We start from the raw sequence: 22,837 nt of genomic DNA on the forward strand, positions 1-22,837 counted from the left end.
TCTATCAGCTATTATTTGTACCTTGTTACTAAATTTATGGACATTCCTTATGTCCTGTGAGAGTGAATGGTATTCCTCAGAATATCGTCATTTCCGTAAAGATGGGAGCCATGGTTTTCCTTCTTTGATCTTCCTGCAGCACTCAGTATGGATCTTGGCATCCAGTGAAAGTTATAAAGATAAATTAATAGCACCAAGGGCTCTAATTATACCTGGAAAGTCTTAAGACTTATTCTTCTCTTAAAAATGCATACATTACTTGGCAAATCCACCCAAACTGTCACCTTAATTGTTTCTCTGAGTTTATTGCCCTGTGAGTTATTCCACTGAATGGTGTGATTTCTTTCACTATTTTAAAACATGTCCTGTGCTTCTGTCTTTAACCTCTCCCTTGATTAGACTGTGGGTCCCTGGAGCATGAGAACGGAGTCTGGTAAACACAACCTGATGCACAGCAGACATTTGCTAAATGTTAGATTTGTAATAAATGAAATTTCGCAGGAGGAAAAAAGAACTTTTAGGATTACTCACTTAAAATGACTCAAAGTGGCATAGAGATTCTTATTTTACACATTTGGAAAAGCCTGGGGCTAGTCAGCTTTAGAGCCAAAAGGGAGGAAGAGGGAGATGGATGGGATTCTTTGACTCACATGTCCTTGATCATCCAATTCATTGTTGGTCAGCTTGAGTTTGTCGAAACTGACCACCTGTCTCATCCAAGTGTCTCCAGAAGCTAGAGAATCAGGGTGTATATAAACTCTTGGGGGCACAGGGGAGTCCGCATTGCCAGCCACCATCCACTTGGAGCTGTGGTACACATATCTGAGGCAGAGAGGGAGAGAGGAGAAATCAGAGACAGATACAGAGGGAAGAGAAGCCCAGGACGCCAGTAGAGACAGGAGAGGGGAGAGACAGAGAGATGACAAGATGGAAACAGTAGGGATTAAAGAGAGAATACAAGGATAAAAAGAGAAGGGCAGATAAGCAGGACAATCAGACAGAGACGAAAATGGAGAATGAGGTGGGGTGGGGGAGGGCAGCAAAGTGTTGTGGTTAATGATCAAAGCTGCAGCCCTCACAAGGAAAACATTCTCACAGTCCTTTTTCTTTCTTCTCCCTCTCCTTGCCTTGCACCCCTGTGTGCACACAGGCATCCTGAACCCACGTGTCTAGCTATGGAAAAGGTATTTTACTGCAACCTTTCACCTTTCAAATGCAAACCATATAATCGGTTGGCCACTTGTTCAGGATTTGGTTCCTTATTAAAAACATCTTCCATATTGTCCTATAAAACACAGCCATGTGCAGAGACCTTCCAAGCCTCTCACTTGTTAACCATTTCTTTGCTGAGAATCAGAATTTTGAGGCATTTCTATGAAAATAGAGGGTCTCTGTCTTAGTGCAACCATTCCCAGAAACACCACCAAGTCTTCCCAGTTAGTGTTTTAGGGTTTCTTTGATGAATCCAGTTTGGAATGTCATCATCCTCCATGTTATTTTCCCACAAAGCCACTGAAAGTAAGAGATGTTGTTGGTAGCAAAGGAGGTCAGTTTTCCAGAATTTGCCAATTGCCCTATATATAGTTCTGAAGAGAGTTCTCCGTGGAAGTGACACTTCGCTGCTTTTCACTTATAAAGGACCATGCGGGACCTGGACCCTAGCAAACAGAGACACTCAGTCCAAATCACAACTCCCATGATCCTCTGAAACAGATCAGAAGCATCTCCTGTCCTGAGTCCTGTATCTAGATCGCTTCTCTCGTAGCCAGCTCTCTCCCTCTACCATACTAGTCCTGGTCTTCCCCCTTCATTCATCTCTTGCCTCCTAATTCTTAGGGTTAAAGCCAAGTACTCAAATATTTTGAAAATGAGTCATGATTCACTGATTTGATTGAAATCTCAAGAGATTGATTATGCCACAACTTGTTTTAAATAAGAACTACATAATAAATAAATAAATAAATAAATAAATAAATAAATAAGTGTAAGCCATCCAAGATACATAGACATTGTATTGGCCTTTAATGACTCTGAAGGAAAGCTATTTAACAAACTCACTCACAACACAGTTTGATAAACAATAATTCACCCTAACTAAAGCTTATTCTTGAAATCTTACCCAGTCCTCCTCTTGTTGCCCTCCCTCATCCACAGGGCAAGCCATCAGCTATATGATTGAATATACTACACTGGTCCACTTCTCCTCCACCTCTCCAAAATAAATCATCTCAACTCATTTAGCATTTCATAAACCGAATCATTCAATATGTTAATCACTTTCAATGTTTAACTGACTTCATTTTAGACTTAACATCCATTTGATTTCTGCAACCCTTGCAGACACTATACAATCTCACTCTTTCCAGAGACAAGGGAGGATTCCACTCTAACCCGTTACTAAGTCCTGATTTCTAAGCACTAGCGACTACTTCCTGCCTGGTGCTCTGCTATGGGTTAATTGGCATATCTGCCATCTTTGTTCCCTGTTTAGTGCATAGTACAGTGCACTGTTAAAATGCTTCATCTAACGAGTTTAAAGAACTGTCTTGGGATGCTGGTGATGTCCACAGTTCCACACCCCAGAGTCATCATTACCTGTATCTTTTATTGTCCACAGGCACAATGTCCATTGCTATGTAGTATTGCTGGTGTGGGTCCAGGCCAGTGATTTTTACTCTCATGGCAGGAAACATCCTCCTATGAAGGGGAATAGACAGTAAGCTCAACAATCAGAGCGGGAGAAGTAGCAGGAATAAAAGCTTAGACAGTCTCTTCTTATTTCAAACTCTAAGCACACCAAAGTCCAATTCTTCTAATCCTCAAAGTTGGCTGCTTTTTTACGCTTTGGAAATCATTGCTATAAAATATGCTGAGGATTCACTGCTGAAATAGCACGTCTTCTTAACTTAAATTGAACTATTTGATGATTCATACACTCCAAATGCTCATACCTACCTTGATTTATATTATTAGTTCATCTTTAAAGTGATTAGACAGAAAGATACATAAATAGATAGATAGATGGATAGATAGATAGATAATGTGTGTGCATCCACACATGTATTTCTTATTAGACTATAACATCCTTGAAAATACACTCTTACACTTAATGTCCTTGAATAACTTACGCTCTTACTAGTCAAGTAGCTTATCACAGTTGATTGTAGGTGATTGTGAAATAGTTTTTGATTGACTGAGTCTATTTAAAAGTAATCTTTTGAGAAAATAAGTAAAATAGAAGAGGCTACCAATCCCCAAACAAAGGGCCAACAAAGTTGGGGTTTTTTTTAAGGCATAAAACTGTAGAAAAATTTCTGCAAGTTCTCAGGCTGTCAACATGTGTGTCAGAGGGAGGACCCTGTGGAATAGGGAGCAAATACCAAATGAATTCTAGTGGCCTCTGGGCAATACCTTGTTTCTACCACAATGGCTTGTTAAACTTGCCAAAGCAAGCAAGGTCAGGATATGGCACTTTACAACTACTCTCATAATTGAAGAGGAGGAGAGGGAGCAACCCAGAAGAGTATTGAGTTTCAAGGGGTCTAGAATAAAATTCTCCATTCTTCTTTAACCATAAGAAAGAAGTAAAACATCAAGCTCTTTTGTATGTCATTCATTTAGGAGTCAGACATAAAAAGTGCTCAGTTCAAAACTTTGCATTGCCTGAATGTGCTCTAGGATACTTGTACACAAAATGCTGCACTAAGCTTAACCATCTGGGGCCAGTTAGTTTAGCTGGGCAGAGCACGGTGCTAATGAGGTCAAGGTCACAGGCTTGATCCACATACAGCCTAATTGGCTTTGCTCCATTTCACGGCCATAGACCATACCCTGACCCCAGACAGCCATCTTGCATATGTGCCCTAGTTGTTTACATGAGGGGCCTTCTGTGCTAGTCACACACTGCACTGCCCACCAGAAGCAACTCAAAAAGCAAATGTTCTCTGGTAATAGGTCATTGACATCATAATCATATTTGAGGACAAGGGGGACCATAGACCTTCAATAGGGATGATGGCTAATTTGTAAATATTTGCAAAGAATAATGTATAACCATTCCTTCTTTCCTACTTTATAACTTTTCAGAAGCTTCTATTGGTATATCATCCTAGATTTTCTCCCTCTAGCTCACAAGTTTAATTAGAAAGCCTTATATTTTAGTCTTACAGTCAGCTAATGAAATTCAATGGTGAACTTCTCATAATAACTAAATCCAGGATTCACTATAGGTTAGGCACTTTGATACACATTAATTCTTTTCCAAAATTTGGGAACCTTGATCTATACATTTAAATTTATTTTTTTAACATTTATTTATTATTGAGAGACAGAGAGAGACAGAGCATGAGCATGGGAGGGGCAGAGAAGGGGGGAGACACAGAATCTGAAGCAGGCTTCAGGCTCTGAGCTGTCAACACAGAGTCCGACGTGGGGCTTGAACCCAGGGACTGCAAGATCATGACCTGAACCGAAGTCGGACACCCAACCGACTGAGCCTCCTGGGTGCCCTGATACATTTCAATCTAAACCATTAATTCCCTGCTTAATGACAATGACTTATGGCTGCCTTGTATGTATAAATGGCTGGAGAGTACCTTGCCAGGGATGAAAAGAAAAGTCCTCTCACTTGTTATCTGAGGTAAGAAAATGTGGTTCCTCTAAGTCATCTAGAGAGGCTTACAGTGCAAAAGATGAATGTTTTTCTTCATGACTTCAAGAAAAAGGGTTAGATGGTCTTAAATTCAATACCTGTTTTGTCTGGAACATTTATATGACCTTGAGTGGAGAAGTTACCCATCCTTTACCAATAAATACTCGAGTTCTAAAATGAATGAATTTGGAGAAGTTATTTAACCTTATTACCTATAAAACAAAGAAAAGGGACTATCTAGTCTCTAAGGTATCCTCTTGGTTTAAAATTCTATGACAACATGTGAATTCTCTTCCTAAAAACTTACCAAAAGTTGCTTTTTCTTTTGCCGGTATTTTAGCACAGAATATCAAGTGAAGTCATAACACCCTAGGGAAAAATTAATCTTTCATGTTCAAAAAATGAGATGTGTTTGGTTTTAATTTTATGGGTACGTTTAGGCCAATTCTTGTGTCTTCCAAACCCATTAATCCCTACAAGAACCTCTGTCCATGGTGCTGATTGTACAGATTCCATTGGTACATTCAAAGATTGAGGGCTCTGTAGACTGCAGTAGTTCTGAATCAACAGGATTACAGTTTAAGGTGTCAGAAGAAGTTGATGGTGACTAAGATCTTCTGAGCATGAAAAAGAACAGAGAGTCATACAAAACAAATGTAACTAAGAAAATGGAAACTGAGATTAACATTGAAAGGGACACTACAAAGGAAGGAAAATGGAGTGAAAAGGAAGAAACTGACTTGAGGAAAGGGGAGAAAGTGAAGAAAATTCAGAGAGAAAGCTAGAGAGAAAGGTTTATTTGTCTGTTTCCGAGTTGTTCCAGAATTACCTGAGCAGAGTTACATGTAGCAATAGCAAAGGCTGAGGCAACCCACTACAGAAGCAATGAATAACATTTCTAAACCTAAACAAAGGGATATGACTAAAGAACAAACTGTATATGTATGTACTGGGAATATCTGGGTGCATCCAGGTATCAAGTGAATTTGTGAAGGCAGAGATGTGGGAAAGAAAACACTGCAGTACAAATCATGAAATGAGGTCACAGGAGAGCTGTGAAAAAGGTGTTGGGGTAAACTGAATTCACTGAAGTGCAAAAAACAAGGGAATGATATCAGAGATAAATATGACTGGAAGACACATACTCAACAGTAGTAAGTGAAAACCTCAAATAAAACTGGAAAATCTTATAAACAAACAAAAAAATGTAATATTTTCCCTTCTATCCAAACCAACCCCCTTGCCAAAAACTAAGAAGAATAAAGGGGCACCTGGGTGGTTCAGTTGGTTAAGGGTCTGAGTCTTGATTTTGGCTCAGGTCATGATCTCACAATTTGTGAGTCTGAGCCCCTCATCAGTGCAGAGCCTGCTTGGGATTCTCTCTCTCTCTCTCTCTGCGCCCCTCCCCCACTTGCACATTTTCTGTCTCTGTATCTCTCTCTCTATCTCTATCTCCCTTTCAAAATAAACAAACTTTTTTTTAAAAAAAGAAGAATAAAAACTTTTTCCTTGAATTGCTCTGTTTCCTTCTAAGCCATAACATCTCAAAATGTAGAACAGAAGTAGACTGAAAGCCAACTGACAAGAGATGGTATTGAAAATAATTTCCCTTCAAAGGTGTTTCTCCTAAAGTGCTTTTTAATGGTTTTGTTCACTACTAAAACTTAGAGAAGGAAGAAGCTTCTTTTTAAAATTTTTTTTTAACGTTTATTCATTTTTGAGAGACAGAGAGAAACAGAGCATGGCGGGGACGGGGCAGAGAGGGGGAGACACAGAATCTGAAACAGGCTCCAGGCTCTGAGCTGTCAGCCCAGAGCCCGATGCGGGGCTTGAACTCACAGACCATGAGATCATGACCTGAGCTGAAGTCGGACACTCAACCGACTGAGCCACCCAGGTGCCCCAAGAAGGAAGAAGCTTCTAAAGGAGAAACAAAATGAACAAGACTTAAGGTTCAGTTTGACCTCATGTTTTTGTGGTGTCTTGTTGAATTGGAAGGTTTCTCTATATGCATTCAAATATTCTTTTACTTTAAATGTCGATGTTCGCATGACAGCTTATGATCAGCTGGGTGGCTCTTTTTGGTCCCCAGGATGTGAGACTATGTAGACTGGCTTTGAAAATATGAAAGCAGCATAATTGTTTTAACTTTAATTAACTATTCCTATATACTCAAAAACTTAGTCTAAATTTATTTTTATTTAAATCATTTTGTTTTAATCCAAGGGGCAAAAATTACAACCATTTCTTAACAGTGCAGAATTATAAATAGTTAAGAACATTGTTTTTAGAACCAGACAGATTTATGTGGAATTCTGGGGCCGCCCTTTACTACCCGTGTGACCTTAGTCAAGTTAATTAACTTCTTTAAGCCTTTTAATCCCCATCCATGTATGGGATTATAATATGTCTAAATAACATAATATATGTTGAGTATCCAGCACAAAACAGATATCTAACTATGGAAAACTGAAAGATGCCAATGAAGGAATAAGCTTAATAAAAAGTGTTTATTTTAAGAGAAACTGTATTTTAAAAACTTATATCATTCGGGGCACCTGGGTGGCTCAGTTGGTTGAGCATCTGACTTCGGCTCAGGTCACAATCTCATGGTTCGTGAGTTCAAGCCCCGCATCGGGCTCTCTGCTCACGGCTCGGAGCCTGGAGCATGTTCTGGATTCTGTGTCCCTCTCTCTCTGCCCTTCCTCAGCTCATGCCATGTCTCGCTCTCTCTCAAAAAATAAACATTAAAAAAATAATAAAGAATTGTATAAAAACATCTGTCATTCTACACAAATAGTTTTGCAAAAGTTTCCACGGGGTCACCATTAAAGTTCTGTGATAATTTCAAGCCAACAATAAAACACATGGATCAATAAGCAGGGCCCAGACGTGTACCAAGCCCAGTTCTTACCAAAAAATTCTTACAAAAACATCTGGCTGTTTTAAATGCCTTAGAAAATGCAAGCTGTTGTTTGGGGAGCAAACTTTTTCTCTTGAAAACATTGGATGGTGACATAATACTTGCTTTGGAAATCTACCGTTTGGCCCTTATGTACCACGGATCTCTGGTGTGAGCTGAAATACATTTGTAGGCAGAAAATGTTTGTGAGCATAGGGGTGATTCAGAGGTTGGAATGGCGCTGGGAGGAAAAAAAGAGCAAAATCACAGTAAACACAAGATCACTTTACCAAGATGTCCACATGCAGAAAAGTGAGTACAAGTTGCTTTGGCTTCACCAATGCTACCTACCACAAATAACGGGAAAGAAAAATGTAATGGCTCCTACTTTTTTTCTCCATTCCTGGAAGCTGGTCGTGCAAAGGAACGTGTCCTTACCTGCCTGCTTTGGTGATGATCATCTCAGTTCCAATGTCATGGAACCGCTTCCATAGGTCAGCACATTGCAGCTCCACCTGAATCTCTTCCATGGAAGACATGGCGGCAGGCACAGGGCCTGCAGCACCAGGGCCCAGGTCAGTGTGAGTGTCAAAGGAGCAGGAAGTCCGCTCAGTGAGCACCTCAGAGTCTGAACCGGTGCTCTGCTCGGAATCTGCAAAATAAACAAGCAAGTCTTAGGTGAGAAACTTCAGAGCTACTCCCCGCCCATCACCCTAAAAGATGGGAGGTTGGATGGGGGGCATGGAGTGGGGGGGGAGGGGGCCTGAACAAAAGGAGACTTAAAGCTGGGAAGCTCCAGAGCACAGCAGTCGGCGTATTTTATTATTTTTTTTTATGGTTTGTTTTTGTGATTTACGACCATCTTTTAGGTTTCGTGTTTCCAACATGACATCTGGCATTTTAGTAAGTTTTAGCAACAGCTGAAGAAAACTAGTCCACAACAGGCAATGTAAAGAGTACCAATGACAGCATGGTGAAGGCACTGAAGCCAAACTGGGACAACGTAATACATAAATGCCAAATTAAAAAATAATAATAATAATAATTAGAGACCACACAGCTCCAAATCTAGACAATTTCACTTGGAGGGGGGTGTTCAATGCCAACAGTAACGTGTTCTTTAATTTCATACCACTCGGCATCATTGCCCACCAGTCAGTTATTTTTAAACACAGCATTTTTTCCTCTTATTTATATATCTTGGTCATCAAAAGTAAAAGTTTTTTGAGGCTTTTAGAAGTACTTGGTCATATATTTGAGTAAATGGTTTTTCCTAAGAGTCCAATCAGGCCATTTTGAATGAAAAATGAAAAAAAAAAAAAAAAAGTCTGTTGTAAGGCAAGGATATAAGCATATGGAAAAAGTTACCCAAGAAGGCGGTGGAAACAAAGGGAATAAATGAGTTCAGGAGACACCTTGATTGGTTTCTGAAGTATGAGCAGAGGGGAGGGGTGATCCAAACAGGAAGGTAGGATTGAGAGCAACCAAATAAAAAGCTGGCATGCTGTGCCAGATGGTCCTTTCTTCCTGTGTCTTCTGTACTCAACGAAGGGGCTGGGGGCGGGTGGGAGGGGGTGGGGGGGCATGAAGACTGATGGAGAAGGCTGGAGTCAGATTTACCAGGGAATTTCCTACAATTTTTAAAGCTTTAAAGGCCCAATGCCAAGAAGCTTGTCTCCTAAGACTTTCCAAACTCAGATGGTGCAATCTCCTTAGGTCAAATACTGCAAGCTAAGCCTGGGAACCTCTTTCTCCAACCCACCCTTACCATCTAGGATTCTGACTGCTTCCCCTGTAAATAAATACATACATGAGTAGAGGCCGGAAACAGCAGTGTCTTAGGCTGACAACTGACTGTTCATTGATGTCAAAGGTCAAGGCCTCCTGGGCATCAGTCCTCAACGTGAGCAGGATGAAGAAAGACGGGACAGAAAGTCAGACCATCTTGTGGCCATCCTCACTTACCCGTAGCAGGTTTCTAGGCCTGTGAAAACCCCTCCCACGAGACCTTCCCTTTTCTTTCCTTCTAGCCCTGGTGTGTTCCTCTCTCACACCCAGGCACCACTCCTGGCAAGAGTCTCCCACAGCACCGCTGGCACCCACAGGGAGCAAAGTGCCATTTCTCTCCATCCTCCTCAGTTCATCACCCTTCACTTCTGAAGACATTCAGGGAAGTGCAGAACTGAACCAAGCTCTGGCCACAGGAAAGTCTGCCCCAAAACTAGTTTACCTCTCATCACTCACTAGTAAAGTCACCATCTTCACGAGAAGAGAGAGAAAAAAAAAAAGTTTTATATCTAGGTTTTGTGTGCCTAAGCACATAATGTTATACTTGGAGCCACACAGGGGCTAATTTTGGTCCCCTTCAAGCACAGAAAAATGGAGCTTCTTGTCTAAGATGAGAGCCGCTGCTGAGTGACAAATCTCTGTCCCAGCCTGCTTCTATATGCCTTTCCGCTGCAGAGCCGTGGCATGGTCTCACACACGTGGCCACACACGGTAATTCAGATCCCCTGAGGCACGGATTCCCACATCCCACTGTTTCTGTGATAAGCCAAGAGCTCCTCACTTATCACAAGTATTGTGAACTTTAAAAAAACTTCTCAAAGCAAGAATTAAAAAACAAACAAAAAAAAGTCTTGTCCTACCTTTGGGAACAAAGGGGTATGAAATCCCCCTTACCACAATGTGCAAAAATTATGAAAAGGTGGGGAGGTTTTGGACGTGTGATTTCTCTAATGAGTGTTTAGGAAGAGGGAGGGGAGGGAAAAAGATCACTGCATTAAACGATAACTTTTTAATGACGACAATGGGGTCTGGGATTGGAATGGGGACTATGGCTGGAGAATTAGGAAACCAGAGATTCTGCTCTTATCTCCGTATGTCATCTGGAATAAAATGGGAGCTCAAAGTGTAACATTAAACGCACTAATGAGTCAGCTTGAACAAGTCACTTAACTACAATGGACCTATTTCCTTATCATGTATTTAGAAGGACTGAGCTGAAAATTTCATAATCTCTTCACCCTCTAATGACTTAAAGAATGTCAGAATCTCTTCTAATGTAACTTTCAGTGATAACTCAGGCAACCTCAATTAGAAGCATAAAATGAAAACTGCTTGGGCAAGACAAGTGGAATGAGGAAAAAGGCTAGGGGCTCAGATTATCACAGAAGTTAAAAAATTCAGTGGGTACTCTGTTTATAGTTTCAATCAAATCAATCAATAAGCACCTATCAGCATGTGGCCCTATATGAGGTACCATGTAGATAATTTGAAACAGAATCCCAGACCTTGAGAAGTTTCCCAGTTAGTGTTGATTAATTATGTGTTTATTGGGTGCTTACTATGTGCCTGGCACTGTGCTAGATTCTGGAAAATACCAAAGTACGGAGTGGGGCTCCTCCTAAAGGTATTTACAGTACAAGTGGAAACTGAGCGCATTCACAAACAGAGACCAAGAGACCAAGAGACAAAGGTAGTATTTACTACCACGCAGTTTTCCACACCGTTACATACTGCTTTGATGTCTCCTAGGAATCCAGAAAAGAGAGGGATTTGCTAGGGCTAGAACAGCCCTGGGAAACTCATGCTTACTAGAAAAGAAATGGACAAGATGTGGAGGCATAGGCAGTATATGCCCATGAGGAACATTTTCAGATACATTTATTTGTTTCCTGGAAATACTCTGTGTTCCTGAATTCTCACTCCCTCACAAAATAGACCCCAAGTGACTTTTATATAGAGAATGGAGGCACCAGCTCACATTTTCGATAACATAAATTAAGCTACCCTATAATACTCTTAAAATAGGAAACTCAGAGTCAAGATCAACACCTTACGTAAAAATAAAATTTAATCCTTTGGAAAATACTTTGCTAAATCATAGCTATATAAAATCTTTAGGCTAACCAGATCAGTTATTTTAGCTATTAATCAGAATGTATACTCAAGTTAACTAAATCATGATTATAAGAAATGCAGAACAAGTTATTTCAATCAAATAGGGTCATGTATTCAAAAATACAATCAGAGGGGCGCCTGGGTGGCTCAGTCGGTTGGGCGTCCGACTTCAGCTCAGGTCACGATCTCGCGGTCAGTGAGTTCGAGCCCCGCGTCGGGCTCTGGGCTGATGGCTCAGAGCCTGGAGCCTCCTTCCGATTCTGTGTCTCCCTCTCTCTCTGCCCCTCCCCCGTTCATGCTCTGTCTCTCTCTGTCTCAAAAATAAATAAAATGTTAAAAAAAAATTTTTTTTTAAATACAATCAGAAAACACCTCTGTGTTTTCAAGCTTTTTTTTTTTTTTTAATACTCGGCAATTTGTGACTTCCTGCCTTCAAAAAATAACCATTAGGAATGCATTTGCATGACCTGGAAAGACTTCTTGGCCGTCAGATGTTTGTTGTGAATAGTATTTTAACAAGGGAAGTTTCAGCCAATCAGGAACATAAATGATAATGTTATACCTGACTAAGGAAGTTAAAACACTCTTTGGGAAATCTCATGGAGCCAGTTACAAGTCACTGGAGAACATCATCTGATTCATATAGTCAAACTAACATTATCTATTATCATCCAAAAAATTCCCTGAAAAAGAGATTCTAACCATCAGCTCATAGTGTCACTTGCTTTCTCTCTCTGACCTGCTTCATGTTGATAAAATGGACATTGTAACACTAAGTTCTCATAACAAGTTGAGTTTAGGGAAACAAATCGCAAGAGGCTCTTGATAAAGAACGAACTGTGGGTTGAAAGAAGAAGGTGGGTGGGAGATGGGCTAGATGGGTGATAGGTACTAAGGAGAGCACTTGTTGAATCACAGAATTCAACTCCTGAAACCAATACTGCACTGTATGTTAACTAACTAAAATTTAAATTAAAAAAATAAATAAATAAAAATAAAAGTTTTCAGAAAAGAAAGAAAGAAAGAAAAAGAAAATTGAGTTTAGCTTACAACAAGTTCAATTCTCAATTCATGAAAAATAATAGCAATAATAAAATAGTTTCTTAATTTACATTTTACACATTATTTAATACATCCTTCCATTTGATGAGGTAGAAATGGCTTATTCTTATGCCCATTATATAGATGGGGGAATTGAGACTAAGAAAAATTAAAATGAACATAGCCTAGAAAGGAGGTCTTCTGCCTTCTGATCCAATGACCAGTTCTCTCCCAAGATATTAGGTTCAACCCCGGCCAAAACAGCCAGTGATTCTGTAACAACCCTCAACTATTGTAACCATCCTTACAAATGAAATGGCTTAATATGTTTGATCCTAGTAAGTCACATGACTATTCTGACCCTCATATTCCTTAATCGTTTTAGCACAGCACATGCACATTTAATTAGAGGTGCTACAAAGTCCCTTTTAAGTCTAATGAATCATGGATGGATTAGTAGTGCAGCTTAAAGACCACCAGGTCAAACAACAGCAACTCAACCATGATAAGTTGAGTTGATTGACATATGTAGAAAATGCCTCACTCGTGTGCATTTTGACTTAATATCAAAACCAGACATTATTAAAACATATTTCACAATCTTCCAGGTGATTTTCATCTCCACTTAACTAATAATTTGGGGGAACAATTCATTACTACAATGAACAGAGCACATTTATTCTTGGGGCTCCACTACTTACCATGAGTGGGGTCTTGGAAAGTCACTTCATTTCAGGGAGGCTCCGTTTCCTTATCTTTACTATTCACTTACCTTTATCTGTTACTATTTCCTTATTTTTACTATTAGGAGCTGGCGGGAGATACCCTCCTGCTTATAAAATTATATTTATATCCTTATTATAAAACCAAAATTAATGATTCTATTGATAACAATGCCAGTGACTTTGGACAGTGAGATGAATATAAGCCCACAAGAACTATCCCACCAAAGAGTTAACGGTCAACATCTATTGCACATTTACTATGCATCTGGTGCTCTGCTAAGACTTTATATAACAAATTTAATGAAACAAATCTAAAAGCTATTATTATTATCTCCATCTTATATATTATTGACACCAAAATCCAGATCACATCAGCTCTATTTTCTAAGGATTTCAGGCATATGAGTCTATATTTAATTCTGCTTTTATTTCACCAAACATTTCTGCTTTGCATAGATCAGGTTATATATTAATGGACCAAGACAGATAAGCTCCGAAGGAGCTCACAATCTGATGCGAAGGACACACAAACTGTTAAAGACTGACTGATAGGCAGCCCAACAAATATGGGAGTAAGGAATCCAGGAGCTTTGAAAAGCAAGCAAATGGTTTATATACACAATGGAGTACTACGTGGCAATGAGAAAGAATGAAATATGGCCTTTTGTAGCAAAGTGGATGGAACTGGAGAGTGTGATGCTAAGTGAAATAAGCCATACAGAGAAAGACAGATACCGTATGTTTTCACTTTTATGTGGATCCTGAGAAACTTAACAGAAACCCATGGGGGAGGGGAAGGAAAAAAAAAAAAAAGAGGTTAGAGTGGGAGAGAGCCAAAGCATAAGAGACTCTTAAAAACTGAGGACAAACTGAGGGTTGATGGGGGGTGGGAGGGAGGCGAGGGTGGGTGATGGGTATTGAGGAGGGCACCTTTTGGGATGAGCACTGGGTGTTGTATGGAAACCAATTTGACAATAAATTTCATATATTAAAAAAAAAGAAAAAAGAAAAAAGAAAACATACTTGTATCTCTAAAAAAAAAAAAGAAAAGCAAGCAAGTCAATAATTTAGGATCAAAAAGACTTCACAAGGTGATATTTGAGAATAGACTTGAAATATAAGTTCAATATAAGCACACAAAGAAACCACGGAGATGGAATTTAAGGTAGGTGGAATAGCACGAGTAAGGACTTGTCATTTTTGGAGAATTACAAGCACACTGATATGGCCAGAGCTTAAAATACATAAGAGAAGAGGGGAGGTGAGATAGGAGATAAAGGTGGAAAGTCAGGCTCAACTCAAACTCAAATAAATGACTAAATTTAACATTTACTATGTGCCAGTCACTCTTCTAGATTCTTGACACATCAGGGGAAAAAATCTCTGGCCACATGGAGTTTATATTCCAGAAGAAACTTGGGTGTCATAATATGGAGCTTAGACTTTGTTTTCTTTATTCCAAAGTCTTCTTTCAGATGAAAGTGATGATATCTGTCTCCCCTTCCAGATTATGAATTCTACAAGCTGAGTTTAATGCTTTGCTACATCTTCTATATGAATGAGGTAGAATAGCCTGTTTTCATGGTGGAAAATGGGTCACAGAAGACTGCTGTAAGTCAGATAAGAGATCCAGAATGTTCTGAGATTAGATGTACAGAGCCACTTCCATAAACCTGGACTTCAGCTATCATATTTTACTCCAAAGAAGAAAATAGTTTGAAACAAAGGAGAAAGACACAACCCAGATGATAATCAAACAATCATTTTTTTTCTGCCAATAAGTGGGACACGACTACATTGAGTGGTACATCCTATCTGATATTGGTGGGGCAGCCACTCCTTGGTCTATTTCCTAAATCCTGAAGTCTCCAAAACCAAGACTCCCACAGCCATCCAAGGGCTCTCATTCATTCATACCAGGACAGGCAGCACTCACTGTACCATGCTCAAGTAAATTCTTATTTCTAGAGGACCTGTGCCGTTGAAGTTGGTTCTGCGATGTCAGATTTTATCAGGTAGCTTAGCAAAATCTGGTGACGAAATTTTTCACAGAGTAATTCTAAATATGGCAGAAGCAGAGCATTTGGCACTGACCCGAGTACGGACTGACCCCAAATTTGATACCCAGTCCAGAGCTTCAAGGGAATGAACTATAACCCAGGTTGGATTAAACTAAAATTATGATGATAGCAAACACTCAAACAAGCCTGTTAGATGACTTTAGTGATGGAATGAAGTCTCTGAGCTCTCCATGCCCTCCAAGTTCTATTTGGGAAAAGGAGGAGGTAACCTGAAGCCTGCGATTCCCATGCCAATAAGCCAATTAAGGAGACCAAAAGCACATTATCTCTCAGCTGCCTAAAGCACTCTCCACCTGACAACCAGCATCTCACCCAGTGGTACACAGAACCAGAGGCAAGGACCCAAAGTCATCCCTGAGAACTCAGTCTTTTAAAGAGGCTTTGCAAAGAAGTGGCAGCAGTAACTTTTATATTTATTTCTTTGATCAGACGAAGGCTCAATGTCATTAAAGGTTCAGCCTCTAATGCTCCAGCGTACTTTGAAGGTGGGCGCAAAAAGGGAAGAGGTTATAAGCACTACACTAGACACTTCGTATACATCATCCCATGCAATCTTCGTAGAAAACTCTATGAAGTAAGCAATACTGTTGCCACTTTACAAATGAGGAAACTGAGGCTTGGCAAGATTGAGAGACACACATTATATAATAGGTGTCATCGTGGGATTTGAGTTAGACTGACACTAGAGTTGACATTCTCTCCACCGTATAAGATTTCCCCATTTTCAGAATGAGGCCTACAGAGCTAGGTGCTGCTCACGCTGAACTTGGAAATGCGGAGCTAATGTTCAGGCTGCTCAGTCAGAAGACAAGTCTATGGAAACTAAGACATTGTCAGTTCTTTCGGGAGAGGAGAAAATTCAAGCCAAAGTCAGACAGGAATTTTCCTTTCTCAGTAGTGGGACAGTTGCATTCAGGAATATTTGAGGTGTCTGCCCCAACTTAACATTATTTAATAAGTTTAAGTACAAGCACACAAGGCCCCCTTTTGTTGTATTTCACTTCCTGTCCCCAGTACCCACCCTGGGGAAAACATCCAAAGGTGAAAGTTCACTGAAGATCACTGTCAATGTCAAGTCACTTTCATTCTGGCCTAGACCATAAACAAAACATTAGGAGGTACTTGGAAAATGTTTGGACTTTGAGAAATATGTAATGACAGTATTGACAGACAAGAAAAAAGCAGCTGAGGGAGTTCCTACTTGTGCAGAATTTGGTTAATTTAGGCTTAACTCAGGTCATAGTTCACAGCCCAAAAGTTTTGATAATCCTAAATGGATATCTGTATTTGAGGAGAATTCATCTGGTAGGTAACAATGTATGTGAAAGCATTTATAAACAAGAAAGTATCAAATTAACATATAAGATTAGATGCCAATGAGCAAGTTAATCAGGAAGACCAAGAAAAAATAAAGACAAATATGGGTCTTGGATTTTCCAGAAGAGTCCTAATTCCAAATATTTTATTTAATTCTTCCTACAGAATTAAAATTTTTCAGATTGGCTTTTGGTTCACAAAATATTCCCAATGGAAAGCCCAGAAAACGCATGAGAGAAATAATAAAAAACTGGTTACAAGCCACATGGCAATATTCAGTCTAAATACCTCTTCTACCAGAGGTCCTCCAAAAGTTGATCCTAATTGACTGGGTGGTCTTCAAGATTTACCAGTCAATTTTGGGCCAGCAGCTGTCAACACAGGCCCCGCCTTGAGGCTCTTGGCATTTTTTTTTTCTGAGTGAAGTAACACATCAGCTCATCCCCAAGCCAATGCTTGTTTGCTGTTTGCAACCACAACTACTTTGAACCTCCCACCACCACCCTGGCCACTGCCATAGCACCATCAGACATCTGTCATAGTGGTCTTTACATTTCCATGAAGTGAGAAGGAGGCCTTCCCCCAAAGGCCCTAGAAGAAGGCCCTTGCCTTATACCTTGTTAGGATATTCCCCCTGAGCACCAGTAAGTAAACAAATTCATGCTAATACACTAACAGGGAAGGAGTAAGCAGCCAATTTCCAAGCAGTAAGTATAATTTAGCTCTGACTTCCAGAAACAGTGCCCTTGGAGATGGCAATTTCAAACACGTAAGTAGGTTAGACATTTGTGGACAGCCAGGAAGATGAAATTCCCTTCAAATTATACACAAGAGACCACCAGCTACACTAAGTTGAAAACCCAATGTATCATGCCAAACATACAGAACCATCCTGTTTAATGAATATAAGAGAGCTACACGGCCAGCAAGTATGTAACAATCTCCCCAATAATCTTCTAAATCCATCCATTCAATAAATCATTTATTTATTCAGTAAATAATTACTTATTAACTAGCTTGGACCTAGCAATGTGCTAGGTACTAAGAGGGGGCACAAAATTGACTAAGATATGATCTATGTTTTCAGGAACTTACAAAATCACTTAGGAGACAGGACAGCACAATAAACAATCCAATAAAAGTAGAACAGTCAAAATCCAATAGGGCACACAGCACACTGGGGATTGGAATGTGGATTTCAAAAGACTGAGTTCTAAAGTTCACCTCTTCCTTTCTAACGGTCTAATCTTGAACAAGTCACTTAACCTCTTGAAGCTTTAGTTTTATCATTTGTGATACACTAGGTACTGTATCACAGTAGTAATACCTACTATGTGAAAGTTTTATGAATCACTAACCAAGTATGTATGTATGTTTATGTAAATACCTTATCAATAGTAAAGGAGATAGATAAATGTTAACTTTCATGCACTACATCGAAGAGTAGTTTCAACAAAATGCTCTGGAAGTTTAGAGGTGAGAAGAACCCCTTCTAGCCCAGTGGTCTTTTTTTTCCTGGCCTAATGAAAAGATGTCTGCAAGATAAGAAAGGAGGAGAAGGATCTTCCAGGAAAAGGGAAGCATGGCAGTAACGTCTCCCAGACAGCTTAGAAAACGGCAAGTGATTCAGACCACATCTGCTTTAGAACTTGTATCCTCAGCACCTGGGACAGTGCCTGGCACCTACTAGGCACTCAAAAAATGTTGGTTTTTATTGAATAAAGGAATAGATGAAATGTTGTATGTTTAGCAAGGCAAGTGACAGTAGACGGAAGGTGAGATGAAGAATCTTGAATGCTATTCATTTCCTCATCTTCTTCAGGAGACCAATATATCTCTGATAATGAGGTGTCCTCATTAAATGCCATGCTCCCAGTGAAATCCCAACAGGGTCACCTCTACATAGAACCTAAACTATTGGAACCCCACCCACTTTTCCTTCCATGACTGAGTTGTGTTGAACTGATTGACAAGGTCTGACCTGAAGCCCGTGAGAGCCTGTGCTAACAGCTCAGAGCCTGGAGCTTGCTTCAGATTCTGTGTCTCCTTCTCTCTGCTCCTCCCCTGCTCATGCTCTGTCTCTTGCTCTCTCAAATAAATAAACATTAAAATTTTTCAAAAAAACCCCAGAATCACATAGACCCAGATGTATGACTTTGAGCAAGCGACTTAACCTTTCTAGGCCAATTTCCTCATCTAAAATAGAGGTGCCAATAACTCTCAGTAAAGCTTCTGGCACACAGCAGGAGTATATTAAATGTTAGTTCCTTCCATCATTTGGGAAGGGGAGTGACCACAAGGGTTAGATCTTTCCCCAATTATTCCCTGTCCATATCTGAGAGAGAGAAAGAAGATTTGTATTCTCTCAAATGGAGAAAAGCAAATCCTAATAAAGAAAATGTAAAATGTGAAACAGGAAAAGATCACATGGGGAAGAAAGTAATTCAGGGCTGGAGCAGAAACTACCAAAACTGAATAGTGTTAGAAGACATGATGGAAAAGCAGAAGGAAGGAAGGCAAAGAAACAGTGAAAATATCAGCGAAGAAAGCGTGCTTTTGTGTGGGTCTGCTTGTGTGATGCCCTCCTGGTCCACAATGGCTGCCACGCTGTAGAAAAGGGAAATGACCAGAATCTGAAAGAAGAGACAACAGGGAATACCACGGGGCAAAGATGTATGCTGGACCCTCAGTAAGGAAATGGGGCTGGAGAAGCAAACTCTAGCCTTGAGCAGAGAAGCAGAAAGGTCAACCTTGGCTAGAGAAGCAGTCCAAGGGCACTGTTCCATGAGAAGGGGAAAACACAAGAAAGAGCAGGGAAGCTGCAGCGTACCTTGACTCCAAAGTAACACCCTTGTCAAGAGCACTCTCCCTCTGTCTCAGGATAAGGAAAATACACACGGAGGAGGTAGAAAAGATCTAGAGCCTGAGGGAGTCTCCCAGGGAGCATAAGGATGAGGTCTGAGAGCTGTGCCCTACAACCCTATCACTGAGACTCAGCCAAGGTAACCTGCACAGAAATACCAGAGAAAAGAAAAGGACCGGTGTCTTACTCCAAAGCTTGAACTCATCCACCGGGCCACACGATCTTCAGAAATCCTAAAGCCAAATGCCTTGACAAGAGAAAAGAATCCACTTTTGGGCTGCAGGGCAAGTGCTGAGGGAGAAAGGAGCACCCTGGATTAATCATGTTCACAACAGTGTCTTTATATTTACAACTCACCAACCCCAGCTGGAGATGCTTACAACACTTGGAATCCCATCCTCCCATCCCAAGTCCCCGGAGCCCTCCAGGAAAAGCCCCCCTCTTGTCTTCTCTGGTCTTCTTTTCTCCCTCCAAAGCCCTCTCCAGAAGAGAATGAGTTGTCAAAGGATGCTCACCCCAGGCAGATTTCTGGTGACGGCCGAGAAGAGGGTGGGGCAAGGTAAGAGATTGCCTAACACTGTCCTCTGCGTAACGGCTGATTTGGGAATCCCAAAGTCAACATGTTATTCCTAACTCCATTACTGACTCCTTTAGTCACCTTGCCCAGATCACTGAACTCCACTCGTTCCTCAGCCAACACCTTGGCTACATACAGCATGCCTCTGCTTTCCCCCAGGCCTACCTACCTCGGTCAGAATGACTCTTGAAGAGACAGCGTCCTCCAAGTATGTCAGCAATTCAGAATCTGACAGCTTCTAAAATAGCTGGTGTGTCGCCGGGTGCCTGTTGCTTTCTGAAAGAGTGGTGGTGTCGTCGAGGCAGCGGGATTTCCTTGCCAAAGTTGCTCCTGCCCTCCTCCCCATAAGGCTCTGCAGGGCCTCTCCCTGTCCCAGCCCAGGAGGGCCTGGAGCCCAGGGGCCGTGGCATTTAAGCCGTCAGAGCTCCCACTGCAAAGCCCGTGGGGGTGCCAGTTCAGCATCTGTCATGATGACCCAGCCTGAACTGTATTTAGAAGCTTCGGACATGGCACCGTGTCCCAGCCCATCTCAGAGTGACAGGAGATTTCCTGAGCACCTGGGTCTGTGATTCCCTCCAGGGAATGGGGGTCAAAATGACTTTCCTAATGGCCTGTTTCCTCCTCAGGAGGGTACCCTTCTGATGGAGGTCTGTCTCAGAGACCCAACCTCCATCAATGCTATTAAATCATGCTATTTTAAAAATCCAGACTTCTTACGAAGTTTGTAAGCCATGTTAGAGAAAAGAGAGAATGAAAAAATCTTTCAGAAAAGGGGTTTAGTGCTCTGTCCGTGGACTATTCTTACAAAGGTAAATTTCCCTGGAATTACATCTTGGGAGTGCACAGAATCTACCAGATATTGTCAGGGAACAGGGAAAGCCTGACTAGCACCCTTGACTTCTTGGGGGACAGTACATAATAATTCATTTCAGCTTCTTGGCAGCCTCTATGTCTGTCTTGAAAGTAGCTTACTGGAGTCCAAAAAAAATTGTAAGTTATTCCCGTTCAGTGGTTAAAAGAAACAAACAAAAAACAACTCTTTTATTTACACTTCAGTGTAATCCCCACCCACACAGGCAGACTGATAATTGTGTAACACTAACAGAGCGGGCTGTCCGTTCTGAGGGTTACTGCACACGGAGCGGGTCTAGTCCTCAACTCTGCTAGAGCACAGGAGAAAGAAAGGCTTCTTCCCTATTGACCCTCAACTCTGTGCACCAGTGTCCCTGACCAGAGTCCCATGGAGCTACCCTGTCATTTAAAAGGCATCAATGTTTGGCCTCTCCCCATTTCTGGGCAAGTACCCAACACTCAGAGAATGTGGTTTTAGGATCATGGCATCTAATCCATTCAAGGATTATTTTCCCCCCTACTGCTCAGATGGGTGTGTTAATCATCACCTCCCTTTGTTCTGTAATAAATTCAGCCCCAGCTAATTCCAAGCCTCTATGCATCACTGGAGTTTAAAGATGGCGTTTTGACAGGTCAGATACTTAGAATCAATAGACCACCAACCAGTCAAAAATCCTAAGTAGTTTTAGAAACATGTGGAAGTAATTTTTTTCCCAGAATTCACAAGTCTGGAGGATGAGATCTTACTGATGGCGTGTGGGCCGTTGTATATATTAAAATATTACTTTATATAGTATATTCTACATGTAATCAAAATTGATTTAACAGTGAAGGCAGATTTTCCTTGTTATACCAAATATTACATGTGTTATCAGATACAAATTACAATGGAGTAACACTACACAGCATCTTTAAAAGAACCAATAAAAAACTAAGATAAAATTATAAGTGAATGTGGGGGTGCCGGGCTAGCTCAGTTGGTAGAGCATGAAACTCTTGATCTTGGGGTTGTGAGTTCAAGGCCAATGTTGGGCATAGAGCTTCCTTGAATATATATATATATGTGTATGTGTGTGTGTGTGTGTGTGTGTATATATATATATATATATATATATATGAACGTGCAATGACTACAGATGTAAAATACAAATGTTATCAGCTAGGGAACTTCATAGAAATCAGAATATTTTGTGTGTCACTGGATGTATACCTACGTTTTAATTATAACCGTCTCAGCTGCATGTAGTGAATCCTTCTGTAAAGAAAAAACTTTTGTAAAATATTAATTTCTAATTTTTTCAATGAAGAAGATATTAACCTAATGTCAGCAGATGGGCTTTCATGGTTTATCTGACCTAAAGTTGTGTCAAATTTGTAAGTGCTTGAGTTTGTCTAGGAAGGGAATGTAGGGTATTTATGGGATTCTCAAAGCAATCTATGACTTTAACAGGACAAGGGCCACTGGTTTGATAGGCTTTCTGCAAGTGGGGAAAACATCCATTTTCTAAGCTCTTCTGCTACAATGTAAAGCACGTCTTCTTAACCAGATATTTCCAACAGGAAAAATATTCAAAAGAATACAACCCAGAACAGTAGCGATGCATCTTCACAAAAACACATTCTTTGTCCCCCTTATAAAGACAAAGTGGCCATGTTTGTCTGTGAGTGTTACACTTTCTCTGTACGATTCCTTTTTTCTCGAATAACTGTATTTTAACCACATATACAGGTATGTATAACTTTTTTCAATTATAGCACAATCAAATCATTTGCCGGCATTAGGGGGATTAAAAATTATCTTTAAGAAGGGGCACCTGGGCGGCTCAGTCAGTTGAGCACCCAAGTCTTGATTTCGGCTCAGGTCATGATCCCAGGGCTGTGGGACTGAGCCCCAGTCGGGCTCCGTGCTCCTTAGGATTCTCCCG

At 40.6% G+C, this 22,837-nt stretch overlaps 1 protein-coding gene across 1 annotated transcript in view; it reads right to left on the reverse strand.

Annotated features, from left to right (window-relative positions):
- The window catches only part of TBX15 (T-box transcription factor 15), a 102,069-nt gene that overhangs the window by 38,014 nt on the left and 41,218 nt on the right, over positions 1 to 22,837 (reverse strand). Inside the window, exons 2-4 of the mRNA XM_042993884.1 lie at positions 7,992 to 8,205; positions 2,596 to 2,697; positions 651 to 822 (exon numbers count right to left, since the gene is read on the reverse strand). Of these exons, the coding sequence (XP_042849818.1) occupies positions 651 to 822; positions 2,596 to 2,697; positions 7,992 to 8,205 (488 nt within the window). The remainder of the gene's footprint in view (positions 1 to 650; positions 823 to 2,595; positions 2,698 to 7,991; positions 8,206 to 22,837) is intronic.

This window comes from Panthera tigris, chromosome C1 (assembly GCF_018350195.1).
Source record: "Panthera tigris isolate Pti1 chromosome C1, P.tigris_Pti1_mat1.1, whole genome shotgun sequence".
Classification (NCBI taxonomy): Eukaryota; Metazoa; Chordata; class Mammalia; order Carnivora; family Felidae; genus Panthera; species Panthera tigris.